Raw genomic sequence first — 20,652 nt, 5'->3', positions numbered from 1 at the left:
GGTTATCTTTGGTCTCTTTGTTGCCTCTGATTAATGCCCTCCTTGCCTGGTCCGTGAGTTTTGGTGGGCGGCCCTCTCTTGGCAGGTTTGTTGCGGTGCCATATTCTTTCAATTTTCTAATAATGGATTTAATGGTGCTCTGTGGGATGTTCAAAGTTTCAGATATTTTTTTATAACCCAACCCTGATCTGTACTCCTCCACAACTTTGTCCCTAACCTGTTTGGAGAGCTCCTTGGTCTTCATGGTGCCACTTGCTTGGTGGTGCCCCTTGCTTAGTGGTGTTGCAGACTCTGGGGCCTTTCAGAACAGGTGTATATATACTGAGATCATGTGACAGATCATGTGACAGTTAGATTGCACACAGGTGGACTTTATTTAACTAATTATGTGACTTCTGAAGGTAATTGGTTGCACCAGATCTTATTTAGGGGCTTCATAGCAAAGAGGGTGAATACGTATGAACGCACCACTTTTCCGTTATTTATTTTTTATACTTTTTTTAAACAAGTTCTTTTTTTTTCATTTCACTTCACCAATTTTGACTATTTTGTGTATGTCCATTACATGAAATCCAAATAAAAATCAATTTCAATTACAGGTTGTAATGCAACAAAATAGGAAAAACACCAAGGGGGATTACTTTAGCAAGGCAGTGCACATTATATAACTTCATATAAAGGTAAACAATTTTAATAATAAAGTGTAGATACTGGTGCAATTTATTTTGATGCACTTGTGGGTGTTTGGTCCATAGGGTCTGTGATCAACACCCAATCACCTGTGAAATATGGCTAAATTGATCTGAGGTTTTAGAACAGGCTAGCACCATTGTAGCAATCAAACAACGCATCCCATTGATGCCACTTCATGCAAAGCCTGTTCAGGTATATGATTTTCATGACAAAATAAGTTACATTCAGTTCTGGGTGCTCAATAATCTTGATCAACAAGGTCAGTGTGACAGTGTACATGACTAACATAGATGTTGAGCGACATTTCTCTCTCTCGCTTGTGAGAGGAAAATGTATATAACCATGATACTGAATGATGGTAGATAAAGTGAATGCTACTCTCATAACAAATAAAAAGAAACTGCAACAAAGGTGTGCCTAAACTATTACTATTCAAAAGATGTCATTTGTAGGGCCATGATTTTCTGCTTTTTTTTTGGCACTTTGCATTTAGCGGTATTTCCATCATTATTCACTAGGTTTCCTGCAGGTAGAACATTCTAGCAAATGTTCTTTAATTGACACAAGCTGTCTCCAATCAATCAATCAGTGTCTGTTTGTGCATGTGTGTTTGGTGGGGGGATCGCCTAAGCCGGGGGAGGCGTAGCTCTGCAAATCTTATCCGGACAAAGCCTATTATATAGAATACTATTTGTAGATCAGTGATTCTAAACCTCACTTTGCTCAAGCTGATCCTCTCCAACGGACTCAAAAGTTGTAGCTAAACATTTGTAAATTAGGGGCAGTTAAAGGGGAGAGTCAATGAAACCAGACATGGAAGTATATTGTAGCCCCGACCGGGACCCAAACCTGGATCCCCCCCCCCCAAACCTGGTAAAAGCACAGTGCCTCAAAAAAAAGCCTAAAAATAATAGCTAATTGTTTTGATAACTCTAGTTAGTGATTTCAATAGCATGTAAATGTGCAACACATTTTAATGCTCTGATACATAATATCCGCCTTCTGATATACATGTATATCGTAAAAGGTAGGTTACAAAATAAACCGCGCAGCAGAGTATCACGCTGCATTGTTTCATGTGGTCTTATTTTCAATAGTGTGCAATTGCAGCCCGCAATTCGGGGTGTTCCTACATGTCGGCATTCCCCCTCGAGCATCCCATTGCATGAACGCCCACCCTCGATCACCCCGTTGGTTCCTGCATGGATGTCCCTCCTCTGCTTGTAGTAACTTTTGAATGTGGGTCAAAAGGGAAATGAAAGTATTATCTGAGCCCCCGCCTACCGGAGTCCTCATTGCTAGCAAGTGGGAGCGACACCGGTAGACAGTGTCCTTCACTCTCGCCTGCTGAACACCTGCCGTCACCATTGTTAACAGAACTGCAGGAAAACAGTGCCAGACAGGCAGGGGCGATGGACAATGTCTACCGGTCGCCCCCACCTCCCGCTATCAAAGCAGCAGACGGGAGGCTAGGGCGAAACACTGTGTGCTAGCTAACAAGCTAGCTTGCTAGTTAGCGACAACATGTGCTATCTAGCACACTGTGTTACTCCCACCTGCTGTTTTCTGGAGAAAACCGTGCCCGACAGGCGGGGGCGAAGGACACTGTCTACTGGTCGTCCCCACCTCCCGCTAGCACAGCAGATGGGAGGCTAGAGTGACACCGTATACTAGCTAGCTTGATATTTAGTGAAACCTTGTGCTAGCTAGCTTGCTAGTTAGCTAGCACACGGTGTCGCCCCGCCTCCCGCCTGCTGTGTACCGGAGTCCTCCTTAGGACTAGCTGGCTAAGCTAGCACACAGTGTCCTTCGCTCCCGCCTGCCGAACACCTGCCCTCGCCGTCGTTAACAGAACTGCGGGAAAACAGTGCCCTTCTTCTGGGGTTTATCAGTGGCTGGCATCCAACGTTATTGTGCGTTAACGCCACCTAATGTAATGGAGCGCACCCACCTGTCCTAACTTAACTTATTGACGAATAGATGCAGATGCAGGAATTCCCTGAATTGCAGGACGCAATTGCACCCTAACATTTTTTTTTTGTTGCACAGTTCAGTGCTGTTTTGCGTGAGGAAAATGGCACCCGCCTTTAATGTAGAATGTACAATTGTCCAAATATGATTTGATCAACTTGAAACATCATTACACAGTGATGAGCAGAACAGAGAGAGGACTGCGATGGCTTGTGGAAGTGAAACAGCAACTACTTCATACAGAAGTGTGGTGAGCTTTCAGCGCCTGACGGCAGCAGTGGCATCACCCATGTGGGTGATGCACAGAAGTATGGAGGACAAGCTAGATACTTAGTCTGAGCCAAGTGGCTATACAGGACGTCTGAGACGGCGAGATGTGTGGCTGAGGCTCCGGACCTGTCCGTGTCTGACTGACTGTCTGACTTCCCTGGCTGCTACCGGGATTCTCCCTCCACTGAGATCATTGATGCTCCCACCCTCCCTCAAACACTTCAATCAACCCCTTCATCCATTCCATTTTAAGGCTTCACAATGGAAATAAGTCAGACCTTTTTGTGATATCCCTGTCATGTTTTTTTTAATGTATGTACTGTGGGTAAATTGTTTTTTTACTGGCAAAAAAATATATATTAATCAATCATTACACAGTATGGTAAAACGGCACACAAAAAAAACATTGTTTGTTTTGCTTATGTTGATATTTTGTTTAACAAAATAATATACTACATTGCAATAAAACAAAAGCATTGACATTTTTTAAAATCTTTTTTTGCATTGGTTTGTATAGCAAAAGATCATTTTATACATAATTGAGAAATCACTGGTCGATGAGAAATATTACATAGTTAGCCCACAAACAAAACACACAAAAGAAAGAATTTCAAAAACTTTTGGACTTAAATAAACTTCTCGAGGTTCTTTTCATAAACTTTTCAAACATGGAGCCATCAATGGTCAATAAAACAGAAGCACAAAAAATGTATGTATTGTTCACTGATTATATCACGAAACACACAAAAGTCATGATTATACATTTATATTTATAAAGGCCAGTTCTTTCCAAAAGCACTGCAGAAAGTGGTGTAGAAAAAACAGGAAAGAGAGGGACACAAAGCAATCCAGGGCTTGGCTGTCTTGTACCAACGAACCAAGAGTTAGCAGATACTAGTCGTATTTGCTAAGTCTTTTAGTCCCGTAATTCGGATATATTACAATGCAGGAGGGAGAGGCCTCTATGTTGAGGGCACCATATCCTTTATATAAGGTTCTCTGTTTAAGTATGTGGCCCAGTAGACTAAGTTGAAGCTGCTAAACAGGACCGGGAACATAATCCTCGAAATCCTATCGATTTTGCTCACACTGTTGAAAGTCTTCTTTGGGCCCACCTTGCCAACCGCCATGTTGGGGTCAGCGGCGCTGCCCTTGGCGATGGTGGACAAACCAGAGTCTTTGGTGATGTTGGGCTCATAGTTGGCCACCGCCACGGCGTACGCGTTGTTCTTCTTCATGGCGGAGGCCTTCTCTTTTTTCTGTGGAAAGAGACAAAGTTAGTAGCTAGCAGTCGTCAGGCGGACCTGTCACTTCCGGCTAGCATGTGCTCCAGACAGTCCTGGATGATGAATGCACCCAGGGGAGGATCTTAATAATAATTAATGGGATCTGGGATATGGTAATGCATCAATCTAAATGCAGAGAAGTGGCAGAATGAAGGCCAGCCGGGTCTCGGATGTGCTGTCATGCACCATACTGTCAACATTTTAGCAGTGAATTACTATGTGACTAGCCTGGTTGCCGTCTCTGTTCAGCTATTACATTCCACTCCTTGCCACTCCTGTAATTTGCCAATAAGACTGGCCTTTCTGCAATCGTAAGATATGAACATTCTATCATTATTGAGCTCGAGGAGATCAGAGGAGTTGATCCTGATTCGATAACCCTCACAGCTGTCATCCAATCACAATGTTTATGCAAATTAGACTGATAGGAAAACGTTCTAACTTAATTAATCAATTTGATTGGAAACCTTCTTACATTGGGCATTCTGATGTTATACATTTCATTGTAAACATAAACATTTGGCGTGGGGAGAACAGACGATTCGCGTTTATTGCATTATTACCACCAGCCAATGTGATCACATCATACCAGAGAAGCTCTCGCCATTCAAACTTCTCCGCCCGTTCATTGTGAACACTGTAGCCTATTTTATATCCAGCAAGCAAGCGCAAGGTGCTTCTTTCCTCTAATACAGTTGAAGTCGGAAGTTTGTATACACTTATGTTGGAGTCATTAAAACTCGTTTTTCAACCACTCCACAAATATCTTGTTAACAAACTACCATTTTGGCAAGTCGGTTAGGACATCTACTTTGTGCATGACACAAGTAATTTTTCCAACAATTGTTTACAGACAGATTATTTCACTTATATCACAATTCCAGTGGGTCAGAAGTTTACATACACTAAGTTGACTGTGCCTTTAAACAGCTTGGAAAATTCCAGAAAATGATGTCATGGCTTTAGAAGCTTCTGATAGGCTAATTGACATCATTTGAATCAATTGGAGGTGTACCTGTGGATGTTTCAAGGTCTACCTTCTTTGCTTGACATCATGGGAAAATCAAAAGAAATCAGCCAAGACCTCAGAAAAAAAATTGTGGAGCTCCACAAGTCTGCTTCATCCTTGGGAGCAATTTTCAAACGCCTGAAGGTACCACGTTCATCTGTACAAACAATAGTACGCAAGTATAAACACCATGGGAACACGCAGCTGTCATACCGCTCAGGAAGGAGACGCATTCTGTCTCCTAGAGATTAACGTACTTTGGTGCGAAAAGTGCAAATCAATCCCAGAACAACAGCAAAGGACCTTGTGAAGATGCTGGAGGAAACAGGTACAAAAGTATCTATATCCACAGTAAAACGAGTCCTATATCGACATAACCTGAAAGTATGCTCAGGAAGGAAGAAGCCACTACTCCAAAACCACCATAAAAAAGCCAGACTACGGTTTGCAACTGCACATGGGGACAAAAATCTTACTTTTTGGAGAAATGTCCTCTGGTTTGATGAAACAAAAATAGAACTGTTTGGCCATAATGACCATCGTTATGTTTGGAGGAAAAAGGGGATATCTTGCAAGCCGAAGAACACCATCGCAACCGTGAAGCACGGGGGAGGCAGCATCATGCTGTGGGGGTGCTTTGCTGCAGGAAGGACTGGTGCACTTCACAAAATAGATGGCATCATGAGGAAGGAAAATTATGTGGATATATTGAAGCAACATCTCAAGACATCAGTCAGGAAGTTAAAGCTTGGTCGCAAATTGGTCTTCCAAATGGACAATGACCCCAAGCATACTTCCAAAGTTGTGGCAAAATGGCTTAAGGACAACAAAGTCAAGGTATTGGAGTGGCCATCACAAACCCCTGACCTCAATCCTATAGAAAATTTGTGGGCAGAACTGAAAAAGCGTGTGCGAGCAAGGAGGCCTACAAACCTGACTCAGTTACACCAGCTCTGTCAGGAGGAATGGGCCAAAATTCTCCCAACTTATTGTGGAAGCTTGTGGAAGGCTACCCAAAACGTTTGACCCAAGTTAAACAATTTAAAGGCAATGCTACCAAATACTAATTGAGTGTATGTAAACTTCTGACCCACTGGGAATGTGATGAAATAAATACAATCTGAAATAAATCATTCTTTCTACTATTATTCCGACATTTCACATTCTTAAAATAAAGTGGTGATCCTAACTGACCTAAGACAGGGAATTTGTACTAGGATTAAATGTCAGGAATTGTGAAAAACTGAGTTTAAATGTATTTGGCATATAAGGTGAATGTAAACTTCCGACTACAACTGTATATGCATCTGTTGGTCACAGATACCTTTAAAAAAAAGGTAGGGGCATGTATCAGAAAACCAGTCAGTATCTGGTGTGTCCACCATTTGACTCATGCAGTGCAACACATCTCCTTCGCATAGAGTTGATCAGGCTGTTGATTGTGGCCTGTGGAATGTTGTCCCACTCCTCTTCAATGGCTGTGGGAAGTTGCTGGATAATGGCGGGAACTGGAACACGCTGTCGTATATCTCGATGCAGAGCATCCCAAACATGCTCAATGGGTGACATGTCTGGTGAGTATGCAGGCCATGGAAGAACTGGGACAGGTTCAGCTTCCAGGAATTGTGTACAGATCCTTGCAACATGGGGCCATGCATTATCATGCTGAAACATGAGGTGATGGTGGCGGATGAATGGCACGACAATGGGCCTCAGGATCACGTCACGGTATCTCTGTGCATTCAAATTGTCATCGATAAAACACAATTGTGTTCGTTGTCAGTAGCTTATGCCTGCCCATAGCATAACGCCACCATGGGGCACTCTGTTCACAACTTTGACATCAGCAAACCGCTCGCCCACACATCGCTGTCTGCCATCTGCCTGGTACAGTTGAAACCAGGATTCATCCATGAAGAGCACACTTCTCCAGCGTGCCAGTGGCCATCACAGGTGAGCATTTGCCCACTGAAGTCGGTTACGACGCCAAACTGCAGTCAGGTCAAGACCCAGGTGAGGACGACGAGCACGCAGATGAGCTTCCCTGAGATGGTTTCTGACAGTTTGTGCAGACATTTTTGGGTTGGCAAACCCACAGTTTCATCAGCTGTCCGGATGGCTGGTCTCAGACGATCCCGCAGGTGAAGAAGCCGAATGTGGAGGTCCTGGGCTGGCGTGGTTACACGTGGTCTGCGGTTGTGAGGCTTCAAATTCTCTAAAACAGCGTTGGACGCGGCTTATGTTAGTGATATTAACATTCAATTCTCTGGCAACAGCTCTGGTGGACATTCCTGCAGTCAGCATGCCAATTGCACGCTCCATCAAAACTTGAGACATCTGTGACATTGTGTTGTGTGACAAAACTGCACATTTTAGAGTGGCCTTGTATTGTCCCCAGCACAAGGTGCACCTGTGCAATGATCATGCTTTTTAATCAGATTCTTGATATGCCACACCTGTCAGGTGGATGGATTATCTTGGCAAATGAGAAATGCTCACTAACAGGGATGTAAACAAATTTGTACACAACATTTGAGAGAAATAAGCTTTTTGTGCATATGTTTCAGGGCTGTCTCCAACAACAACAAAATATTGGTCGACCAAGAGTAGTCCTGTTCTTTCGACCAATGGATTGATGAAAATGTTTAAACTTGTTTCTCCATATATAGACAGACACACACCCTATGTGTTTGAATAAAACCAACTGCATTTGCACTGAGCTTGTCTGATGCTCAAGAAAGAGCCACTCTGTGTTAAAAAAATGACAACAAGTGCCTGTGTGACTGGCACACGTTGTCTCGCTCTCCTCCATACTGCAGCGAAACCGCACCACAGCACAACAAGTGTTTATTGGGCTGTCCGTGCTGGAGCTGCAACATCATTTCAGCCATTTAGTTTCTTACTTGTTTCTGACCAAAAAGTTATGTTACCGAAATCCCTAATTTGTTTAGGAAAAACATTCCCTATTCCCTCAACCCTTGCTCTCTACGTGAAACATGTAAGCGTCACACGCATGTGACCAATAGAGCCTGACCTACAGCCTATCATAATCATATCAATAAATTGGAGGGAAAGTGGAAGTCAGATATGTGGAAGACATTTGACTTAGTTTTGGAAACTACTGGAGATCAAGAAAAATGAGGGTATAGGAGCAAGCGTTGCGCAAGTATTATGTGTGCCAAACAGTTGCTTATAGATTACACTATTATTATTTTTTCTGACCATTTGGACCATTTCACTAAATAATGAAGTGTACTAGACAGTCTGTTCTAACGAAGAAAAAAATGATATATAAAGCCTTTATTACAGCAGACAAAAACAGTTGCATGCATTTGTGAATTGTGTTTTATTTATTGTTTAGGCTAATTATACAAAGCTCCATTTGTTATTTAATTTTAAAACGAAAATGCTTGATGGCATTTCAAAGCATGAATGTCTCGTATGCTGTGTGATGGCATGTACGATTGAATGATTGATTGATACAGTAGCTTATATATTGAAATATAGGCCTAAGTAAGTTACGGTATTAAGTGTAAACAGGACGCGCTCTTAGGCCTACAGCTCGATGGTGGTTATACAAGGCTGCTATACTAAGCCTACTAATGATAACGACATTAGTTATTATTATAATGATAATCATAATAATAATAGTAATAATAACAATAAGAAGGAGATCAAGGAAAATGAGGGTATAGGAGCGAGAGCTGTGTGCATATTATGTGTGACAAACAGGTACTGTTAGATTACAATGTTATTTTTTTGGCTGTTTGGAACAGTGTAAACAACACTAAATAAATAATAAATAATGCTAGTCTGTTCTAATGAAAAAAAGTTCTGAAGCCTTTATTACAGCATAGCAAATCTGTGAAATTGCTTTATCTGACATTTTTCCGTTGCATGAGGTTCGGTGCTCACGGAATCAGTAGGCTATTAAACAAACACTCAAACAGGCAACATAAGCAGGATCTCTCTTCTTTCTGTAGATATACAGTACATGGATGATTTATAAAGCCAGGCCCATTTAACAGTTAGGCTATTGATTATAGACCTAATTATGTTGGGGTTTGCGCTCTCCTCAATTTTCTTAGACAATTAGGCTAAACCCTATTTGCACGGGACTAGTAATACTATAGAACGTTGGTTATGTAATTATTACCCAAGAATGTCTGTTATTCCAGAGGACGATTCGGAAGGGATAATTTTTTTCCAAACTGCCCCCTGTAATTCTTTATTTTTTTTCTCCAATAAATTGACAGTTATGACGGAATCCTGAAGGTTGTTTTCTAGCCGTGAAAATATTTTAAGTCCAGGCGATAACAGGGCTACACTGATAACTAGAGCTTGGTTCCCAAGTTTCTAAACCATACCAAACCATTTTTGGTATAATGTCGCCATAATATTTGAATTGAGGAAGTGTGATCATAATCATTAGGATATTTTAGCGATCCGCAGTAGACTTCCTAAATGTCTCCCAGCCTTCATATGTGAGCTAAACAGTGCACTTGCACTTGAGATGCGTTTTAAGGCTATCGATGCGAAAGGGAAGTTATAATTTCCAAACGTTTAGGTCAGTTGTTTGCTGCTTTGCGATCTATTAACAGCAAGGGTTACATTAAATAGGCGCAATATGTTTTACTGATGCATTTGGCAATATTCAATTCATACCCACAAAACATATGAACACAAACATTCACTGTGGAAGTTAATACATGTGGGCCGCTCATATATAGGCTATGCGCAGCACTTCGTTTAATTTATCGAATCAGTTATTGTTTTCTTGCTCAAACCGTTAGCATCACCTGTCAAACTCAGACATTTCCCTCAAAACGCAGGGATGCCGATTCGCACCGGGACTATATATTATCAGAGGACCTTGGAGTTCGCCAAACAGTAGGTTATTCTGGCTGGAATTGTTAGTCTCCTGCCATGTACAAATTACTGACATGGCAGATTCGGACGGGACTAAAATTACAGATGTGGTGTTTTGTGCTTGTGCACAGAATTACATTACCCGACCACCCCGAGTAAAACTAATCCCGTCCGAATAGGGTTTAAGGCTAGGGCTGTTTCCTCGTCTCTGCTGCTGTTGCCTCAGCCACATTGTGCTCAATCCCAATATGCTGGTTAATTGAGCTATTATGCACATACAGTAGCAACAGAGGGAAAGGCGCCCATTCTACGGCGCCCTGAAGATTATGTTTCAGAACAGCGGACAGCAACCATATCCAACGCGAGATAAAGCGCATTTGTTATAAACTAATATTAGATTTATCAGTGTTGCACCATTATTTTTATGTTTTAGAGTGATGGACTGTGCCATCCCTGTGGCCTCAGCAATGGATTAGTCCACTGAGACAGGCACGAATCAGACAGGTGTCTTGTGCACCATAAAAAACATTTGCGACTGCTCGACGAAAGAAATCTCGGTCAACCAACAGCCTATCAACCAAACAATCGACCAGTGGACTAAATGGGGTCAGCCCTAATTTGTTTCCATCCCTGTTAGTGTGCATTTCTCCTTAGCCAAGATAACCCATCGACCTGACAGGTGTGGCATATCAATAATCTGATTAAACAGCATTATCATTACACAGGTGCACCTTGTGCTGGGAACAATAAAGGCCACTCTAAAATGTGCAGTTTTGTCACACAACACAATGCCACATATGTCTCAAGTTTTGAGGGAGCGCGCAATTGGCATGCTGACTGCAGGAATGTCCACCAGAGCTGTTGCCAGAGAATTTCATGTTCTCTGGCAACAGCGAACAGTGAAAATGTCATGTTCACCCCCATTTTTCCAGTTTTTGTTGAAATTTAAGCTGTTCAAGTCCAGTGAATAACCTGAAATGGTACAGAGGTAAGCGGTAAACTGCCAGAGGTAAAAAAATAAGTTTAGGTTACCAAAAACTGAAAAATAATGTACATTTCAGAGTTATAAAAAAATGCTTTTTTCAGGGAACAAGTAATGGGTTAACAACTTACAGCTGTTCTGCAGCAATGGAAGTAAATTAAGCCTTGAAAGTTGATGCTAACAATTCCTACAGGTGTCCCAACTTTTGTTGATTACTTCCAAACCCTCTGTCTGTATAAAAGCAGTGTTGGAACACACTGTGTTACTACACCCTCTTAAGCATTATTTGGACAGTATTGTACTGCAGGTAGTAGTATATTGCTATCATAATGGTGAGGAAAAGGCAATTAACAAAGGAAGACAGACAGACCATTATAACCCTTAAAAGTGTAGGTCTTTCCTTTAGAGAAATTGCAAAGAAAGCCAAGGTGTCAGTAAGTACAGTTTCCTACACCATCAAAAAGGCACTTGGAAACTCTGACAGGAAGAGGTCTGGCAGACCCAAAGCCACAACAGAATCAGAAGACAAGTTTATGAGCGTCAACAGCTTGCTAGATAGACGGTTCACAGGACAACAGCTTCAAGCACAGCTTAACACTGGTCGAAGTAAGCAAGTCTCAGTTTCAACTGTGAAGAGAAGACTTCGAGCTGCAGTTTTGACAGGTCGAGAGGCAGTAAGAAAGCCATTGCTAAGATGGCAAAATAAGAAAAAGAGGCTTGCCTGGGCCATGAAGCACCGCCAGTGAATACTGGAAGAAGGTCTTATGGGCCGATTAATCAAAATGTGAAATCTTCGGTTCATCACGCAGGGTTTGTGTACGACGTTGAGTAGGTGAAAGGATTGTGCCTCAGTGTTTGACACCAACTGTCAAACATGGAGGAGGAAGTGTGATGGTCTGGGGCTCTTTTTCTGGATTCGGCGACTTGCACAGAGTGAGTGGCACCCTGAACCAAAATGGCACCGCAGCATTTTGGCAGTGCCATGCAATACCATCTAGTGTACGCCTAGTTGGTCAGGGGTTCCTACAGCTGTTATGTCTGCAAAAGGTGGCTACTTTGATGAGTCAAACATGTAGATTACATTTTGTTAAACAAAACGATTCCATGATAAATTTTTTGTCTCCAATTGTTTATTTGTTCTATGCTTTAATTTCAGAGTACATTAAGACAATGTGCATATGAAAACCATAACTGGCAAGCAGATCGGTAGTTCAGTGGAGTAATGGCAGAATCTGCGAAAGCCAGCAGAAGCGGGAGGAGAATAGTTGGGTCAGGTTACGTTTTTTTTCTTCTGGTTATCTAGATCTCTGGCACCCTCTTGAGGCATCAAACTGTACGCTTAAAGCATCAGACAAGCTCAATGCATATAGTTGATTTTATTAAAACACATAGGGTGTGTCTATATATGGAAAAATACACGTTTAAACATTTGCCAAAATAACATTTTTATATTTTTATATTTTCAATATTCATGTTTATCTTCTTCAATATTTGTAAATGAATATAAAACAAAAGTTATTGAAATCAAAATACTACTCATAATTCAGAGCAAGCGGTAAAGCTTAATATGCTTTGTAGCACCTACAGATGAAACACTATGGAGTCTTAAAGCAGGCCTGGGTAAGGCCAAAATGTTATAAATATTCCAAGTTTGATAAATAATTGTTCAATTATGCTTTTAGATACAAATGTCCAATATATGTCAACAATCCGTCCTCTGAAGGACTCTTCTATTGATTACATTTCGTGAAAATCTCAAAATCATGGTCTTTTTTTGTTGTCTAGGTTTTGTGAGGACACACTGGGCACACACTGGTTGAATCAACGTTGTTTTTTCTCAATCAATTCAGCTGTCATACTGTAGGTCAGCGGTAAATGGTTAGTGATTCTCTGATCAAAAGTACTATATTACAGTGGGGAGAACAAGTATTTGATACACTGACGATTTTGCAGGTTTTCCTACTTACAAAGCATGTAGAGGTCTGTAATTTTTATCATAGGTACACTTCAACTGTGAGAGACTGAATCTAAAACAAAAATCCAGAAAATCACATTGTATGATTTTTAAGTAATTAATTTGCATTTTATTGCATGACATAAGTATTTGATCACCTACCGACCAGTAAGAATTCTGGCTCTCACAGACCTGTTAGTTTTTCTTTAAGAAGCCCTCCTGTTCTCCACTCATTACCTGTATAAACTGCACCTGTTTGAACTCGTTACCTGTATAAAAGACACCTGTCCACACACTCAATCAAACAGACTCCAACCTCTCCACAATGGCCAACACCAGAGAGCTGTGTAAGGACATCAGTGATAAAATTGTATGACATAAGTATTTGACCTCACACCTTGAGATGCTTCTTACGGAGCCACTCCTTAGTTGCCCTGGCTGTGTGTTTCGGGTTGTTGTCATGCTGGAAGACCCAGCCACGACCCATCTTCAATGCTCTTACTGAGGGAAGGAGGTTGTTGGCCAAGATCTCGCGATACATGGCCCCATCCATCCTCCCCTCAATACGGTGCAGTTGTCCTGTCCCCTTTGCAGAAAAGCATCCCCAAAGAATGATGTTTCCACCTCCATGCTTCACAGTTGGGATGGTGTTCTTGGGGTTGTACTCATCCTTCTTCTTCCTCCAAACACGGCGAGTGGAGTTTAGACCAAAAAGCTCTATTTTTGTCTCATCAGACCACATGACCTTCTCCCATTCCTCCTCTGGATCATCCAGATTGTCATTGGCAAACTTCAGACGGGCCTGGACATGCGCTGGCTTGAGCAGGGGGACGTTGCGTGCGCTGCAGGATTTTAATCCATGACGGCATAGTGTGTTACTAATGGTTTTCTTTGAGACTGTGGTCCCAGCTCTCTTCAGGTCATTGACCAGGTCCTGCCGTGTAGTTCTGGGCTGATCCCTCACCTTCCTCATGATCATTGATGCCCGACGAGGTGAGATCTTGCATGGAGCCCCAGACCGAGGGTGATTGACCGTCATCTTGAACTTCCATTTTCTAATAATTGCGCCAACAGTTGTTGCCTTCTCACCAAGCTGCTTGCCTATTGTCCTGTAGCCCATCCCAGCCTTGTGCAGGTCTACAATTTTATCCCTGATGTCCTTACACAGCTCTCTGGTCTTGGCCATTGTGGAGAGGTTGGAGTCTGTTTGATTGAGTGTGTGGACAGGTGTCTTTTATACAGGTAACGAGTTCAAGCAGGTGCAGTTAATACAGGTAATGAGTGGAGAACAGGAGGGCTTCTTAAAGAAAAACTAACAGGTCTGTGAGAGCTGGAATTCTTACTGGTTGGTAGGTGATCAAATACTTATGTCATGCAATAAAATGCAAATTAATTACTTAAAAATCATACAATGTGATTTTCTGGATTTTTGTTTTAGATTCAGTCTCTCACAGTTGAAGTGTACCCATGATAAAAATTACAGACCTCTACATGCTTTGTAAGTAGGAAAACCTGCAAAATCGTCAGTGTATCAAATACTTGTTCTCCCCACTGTATATTTATTTTCATTTACTTGTATTACTTTGAATGAGCCCTGAAGTATCCACTATATTTAAATATATATGCTTTTGTAAAGATGAATACGTACATTCTGAGGGATTGATTCAAACTAAGCCCCAACCGTTCCACTTCAGCTTTTATAGTTTTTCTGGGGTGTCTAACTAATGAACTGACGCAAAGTGTGTCACAGCAAATGTTTATTCCCCCCCACAAAGTCTGATTCACTTCAAACTGATCTTCCCACACATATAGTATTTTTCACTGTATGGCTTTTTCACAGTTTCCCTCTCCATATGTTACTTTCTGTAATCTCAACCCATTTATCCTGGCTATGCTTCATGGGGTACCAATTTACTCTCCCTCCCTGAACATATAGTAAAAAATGCTGACCTTTTGTGTTTGTATCGCCACATTGTTTACTCTGATCTGTATGGTTGTAGGCAACTATATGTGTGTTTATACATTCATTACATTTAAATCTATACATATGCACATGGTCTTCCAGCTCCAGTATTGCCTGTGGCAGTCGCACAGGGAACGACCTGAATGCTGATGCAAACACAACACATTCTGATGCCCTCTGGTTGGAAATCATATGGAAATAATGGCCCCATCAAAACAAAAAGATCACTATGGACTCTCTCTGAAAATGCTGCATGTCAGGCAATCGGAGGGGGATATGCTTCCATTACCTTGTCATTCACAATGCTCTTCCCATCCCAGGCCCAGCCGCGCTTGGTGAAGTAGTTGACGGTGGCAAACTCAATGAGGGCGGAGAAGACGAAGGCGTAGCAGACAGCGATGAACCAGTCCATGGCCGTGGCGTAGGCCACCTTGGGGAGGGAGTTACGAGCACTTATACTCAGGGTGGTCATTGTCAGCACAGTGGTTACACCTAGGGGGAACAGAAAACTGTTTCAGTTTCAGCTTGGTCAGTTTCCTTTGATTATAATTCAATCATTTTAAGTACCTTATCTACAGATACCATGTACAGCCAAGTAATTACAGTCTGGTTAGCAAAGAAGCGTAGGTGTATAGTAATAACATGGTATAACGGCGACTTAATATACAGTGTTTCTATTTTATGGAACATAGTTGTACGAAAGGCTATGGAGAAATAGCAGTTATCATAGTACTGTAGAATAGATAGAAGTTCATCATATCAGAGCTGAAGCTCTGCCCACCTGTGAAGTGGGGGATCTCCAGCTCCTGTGTTTTCCTCACTAGTTAGCATTCACTAGTTAGCCAGTGTGCGTCCTGGCTGATATGTAAGTACATATTCTAGGACATATTCAAGTCGCAACAAAATGGAATATAATGTTGCGGATAAAGTTCAGAATGACACAATTTCACATGTACAACATCTAAAGACCTGCATCACTATACTGAGAGCTTTTCCGTTTCTAAAAGGACATACAGTTGAAGTTGTAAGTTTACATACACTTAGGTTGGAGTCAGTAAAACTCGTTTTTCAACCACTCCACAAATGTCTTGTTAACAAACTATAGTTTTGGAAAGTCGGTTAGGACATCTACTTTGTGCATGACACAAGTAATTTTTCCAACAATTGTTTACAGACAGATTATTTCACTTAGAATTCACTGTATCACAATTCCAGTGGGTCAGAAGTTTACATACACTAAGTTGACTGTGCCTTTAAACAGCTTGGAACATTCCAGAAACTGATGTCATGGCTTTAGAAGCTTCTGATAGGCTAATTGACATCATTTGAGTCAATTGGAGGTGTACCTGTGGATGTATTTCAAGGTCTACCTCCTTTGCTTGACATCATGGGAAAATCAAAAGAAATCAGCCAAGACCTCAGAAAAAAAATTGTACACCTCCACAAGTCTGGTTCATCCTTGGGAGCATTTTCCAAATGCCTGAAGGTACCACGTTCATCTGTACAAACAATAGTACGCAAGTATAAACACCATGGGACCACGCAGCCGTCATACCGCTCAGGAAGGAGACACGTTCTGTCTCCTAGAGATGAATGTACTTTGGTGCGAAAAGTGCAAATCAATCCCAGAACAACAGCAAAGGACCTTGTGAAGATGCTGGAGGAAACAGGTACAAAAGCCACTGCTCCAAAACCGCTATAAAAAAGCCAGACTACGGTTTGCAACTGCACATAGGGACAACGATCGTAGTTTTTGCAGAAATGTCCTCTGGTCTGATGAAACAAAAATGGAACTGTTTGGCCATAATGACCATCATTATGTTTGGAGGAAAAAGGGGGTGCTTGCAAGCCGAAGAACACCATCCCAACCATGAAGCACGGGGGTGGCAGCATCATGCTGTGGGGGGTGCTTTGCTGCAGGAGGGACTTGTGCACTTCACAAAATAGATGGCATCATGAGGAAGGAAAATTATGTGGATATATTGAAGCAACATCTCAAGACATCAGTCAGGAAGTTAAAGCTTGGTCGCAAAAGGGTCTTCCAAATGGACAATGCATACTTCCAAAGTTGTGGCAAAATGGCATAAGGACATCAAAGTCAAGGTATTGTAGTGGCCATCACAAAGCCCTGACCTCAATCCTATAGAAAATGTGTGGGCAGAACTGAAAAAGCGTGTGCGAGCAAGGAGTCCTACAAACCTGACTCAGTTACACCTGCTCTGTCAGGAGGAATGGGCCAAAATCCACCCAACTTATTGTGGGAAGCTTTTGGAAGGCTACCTGAAACGTTTGACCCAAGTTAAACAATTTAAAGGCAATGCTACCAAATACTAATTGAGTGTATGTAAACTTCTGACTCACTGGGAATGTGATGAAAGATATATAACCTGAAATAAATTATTCTCTCTACTAATATTCTGACATTTCACATTCTTAAAATAAAGTGGTGATCCTAACTGACCTAAGACAGGGAATCTTTACTAGGATTAAATGTCAGGAATTGTGAAAAACTGAGTTTAAATGTGTTTGGCTAAGGTGTATGTAAACTTCTGACTTCAACTGTATTTGGGCATTTAATGTTCATGCTTTTTCAGAGCCCCAGTACTGCACAATGAGGATGAGGAAGTGAATCGCTGGTTGGGGTAAGTTTCTCAAAAACAAGTGAAAATGTAAAAAAAGTGTCTGGATCCTTCTATAACATGCCATTTACATCAAACAATTTTATTTGGTTGTAAACAAGCAAAATTCTAATTGAACATGTCCCAACGTATGCTTTACTGTAACAAAAAAAGCAAGATGACATTTAGGATACTTCAGATGCGCAACTTGAAGACTCCGTTCAGAACATGGCTTGGTCAAGGAGCTGAACTTTCTCTTTACCATATCCTGCACTTTCCTCAGGCAGTCTTCTTTTAGGTCAAACTCTGTAGTTAGTTTTGGTTGCCCTTTAAAGGTATGTGTTGCAGGAAGTAAACAGGAAAGTCGTAAATAACAAGAATACTAATATCTCCGGGACAGAACCCTGGGGAACACAATATTTAAACTTGGAAGTAATTAGAGGGTTCATCCAGTTGCACAAGCTGGTATCTAACTCAACTGTAAAATTATTGCCTCTAGATCATCAATAATTGACATTGCAACATATGATGCATAGTTTTTTTGTGCGCATAAGTGAAATACCATGTCTGCTACTTGAACTGTACCCTTGTATATCAATGGGGACATTGATTGATGACAGCATATATATCAAAATAAAAAAGCAGACCTTTTTCCCCAAAAATAATTTCATGCCACATTTGCACCTGATGTTTTGATTTGAGGGCTGTGTGAAAACATTGTGACTTCAAGCTCCACTGAAATTCCACTTTTCTCAGATTTCCTGGGAAGTGGGAATTAAAAACATTGTCTGCAAATAAGAGACGAGACTGTATTTACTCAAATTGTTAATTTAGAACTAAGGTAGAGAATTTTACATTTTTAAATTTTTAATCATTTAGCAGACGCTCTTATCCAGAGCGACTTACAGGAGCAATTAGGGTTAAGTGCCTTGCTCAAGGGCACATCGACAGAAAAATAAATGCTTGAATTTCTTTAACCTAGTTTTTTCTTATCTGAAGAAAAAACATTAATTCGCTGCCCACTTCGCCGAGGGTATACTATCTGTGGCACTGAAATATGAGGAGACTTAAAGGGACACAGAGAATTATAAACCAACTAACTCCCTCTTTTCAGATCAAACCCAATCAGATCTAGAAATGTGCTGATCCTTTAAAGCTGGTTACACAACTATGGCCCATTCTACCGTGAACATGTCAGGATGGTTGTTGGCGGTGCTGCATACACACTAACATACACTTTTGAGGGTGTTAGTACTGTATGCCAGGCTAGCACAGCGTCCCTTCTGTATTACCAAACCAATCTACCAGTAAAGCCTGGAACAGAAATTTCACCATAAACTGGATTTAAAAAAGGTAACTTGTGAAAGGTAGTTATTACAAAACCTAAATTATTTGTATGTTTGTATTAAGCAGAAAACATTATTATCATACAGTAACTGCTAAACGGAACCTATTTTTTCACTAGATGGAGTTATGTGGCCTTTAGAGTCATACAGCTCCAGGGTAGATTTTTAACTGCCATCTTAAGTCAAAAGTTGCTTGCTCTGTTTACATGATTCATTCAGAAAGGTTATTCACACCAATAAGAAAAAATAAGTTGCTGACTTTATTGTGTAATGTGCTTATCCTTTATATAATATATTGTGTTTATCATGTGTGAATGGTAATCATCTCTTCAGTGATATGACTGTGCTGTACATGTGTTTTCAAATGACCAAATCAAATCAGTCAATCAATGTCTGCCCATGTGTATGGAGCATATTTTTGCAGTCTATGCAGTCCATGGGGGAATATTAACCCAATGACTCCCACCGTCACGCCGGCGTGATTTAGGACTTCTAACCCCTTTTAAACTTTGTGTTTGAGCTACAGACTTCTGGGTTGCACCATTTGATTTGTCTATTTCTTTTGATTAGCATGGGGCTGAGCTTGAGCAATGTTTGTGAAATGAGGGCGGATCCCAAAGGGGCCAGGTCTTTTTTACAAAATGTCTGTAGAGTCAGAATGGTTTGAGCCACAAACTATTATAAGCTGAGACTCGCACGAACACGCACGTGTAACATGTTTTGCTCTATGATGCTCACAAGCTACACAAGAGTCATTAGAAGGTCAGGGGTTCGTCTACATAGAAGATCATAGGAAATTCCAGGACATGGTGTCTATAATACTGTAATAAGCTCACATAGTTGCTGTCACAAACTCCAAACCACATAGTTGTCACTGACTTGTTGGATATTAATTCCCCACTGAGTAAACAATTTCTGTACTTACAGCATTCATATGCATTCATTTTGATCCGTTTTTGTCTTTGGCTGACCTTATTTTCAATAAAGCTCATAAATGCAACTGTTTATGTCAAATTGTTTTGTGTTCTACTTGCTGCCCTGGTTTCCCTGAAAAGAAACTGGTAAAATACTTCAATTGTGAAGCTAAATATAAGGGGTGGACATGCAGATAAATGAAAGTCACATAAATGAAAACGCCTATTTTTGCTGGGGTCTCGGGACTGGCACTGGCTAACAAATAACCCCCTGCTTTTCGTAAACAGTCCTGATCACACTATTAAGCTCGCCCTCCTCTCTGCCACTAGCGCTAGATTCAATTACCTTGCTATGGCAGAACAAAAACGAACTTGGCTTTTCAGGCAGTCGCACAGGATCACATTGGAACAAGTGTTGCTCATTCATTACACAGTAATACAAACAGCTATACTGCAGAGTGGGTAGGAAAACAGGCAAACGGACACACAGGGCACATCCCCAAGGCTCCTGGCACCACAGAGCAAAACTGAACTGCAGTTAGGCAGTCTGCATGACATGATAACTGGCCACTACTACAGTTGAAGTCGGAAGTTTACATACACTTAGGTTGGAGTCATTACAACTCGTTTTTCAACCACTCCACTAATTTCTTGTTAACAAACTATAACTTTGGCAAGTCAGTTTGACACAAGTAATTTTTCCAACAATTGTTTACAGACAGATTATTTCACTTATAATTCACTGTATCACAATTCCAGTGGGTCAGAAGTTTACAT

The 20,652-nt window shown here is 41.2% G+C and overlaps 1 protein-coding gene across 1 annotated transcript in view; it reads right to left on the bottom strand.

The window, feature by feature from the left end:
- Nucleotides 1–3,896: 3,896 nt before the first annotated feature.
- Nucleotides 3,897–20,652, bottom strand: part of LOC311104793 (gamma-aminobutyric acid receptor subunit alpha-2-like) — a gene marked incomplete at both ends in the record, with an annotated part of 55,201 nt that continues 38,445 nt past the window's right edge. Inside the window, 2 exons of the mRNA XM_084146711.1 lie at nt 3,897–4,193; nt 15,287–15,489. Of these exons, the coding sequence (XP_084002837.1) occupies nt 3,897–4,193; nt 15,287–15,489 (500 nt within the window). The remainder of the gene's footprint in view (nt 4,194–15,286; nt 15,490–20,652) is intronic.

This window comes from Coregonus lavaretus (assembly GCF_964263955.1).
Source record: "Coregonus lavaretus genome assembly, chromosome: 29".
Lineage (NCBI taxonomy): Eukaryota > Metazoa > Chordata > Actinopteri > Salmoniformes > Salmonidae > Coregonus > Coregonus lavaretus.
Note: the sequence above shows the minus strand (reverse complement) of the source record. Positions and strands in the feature narration are given on the sequence as shown.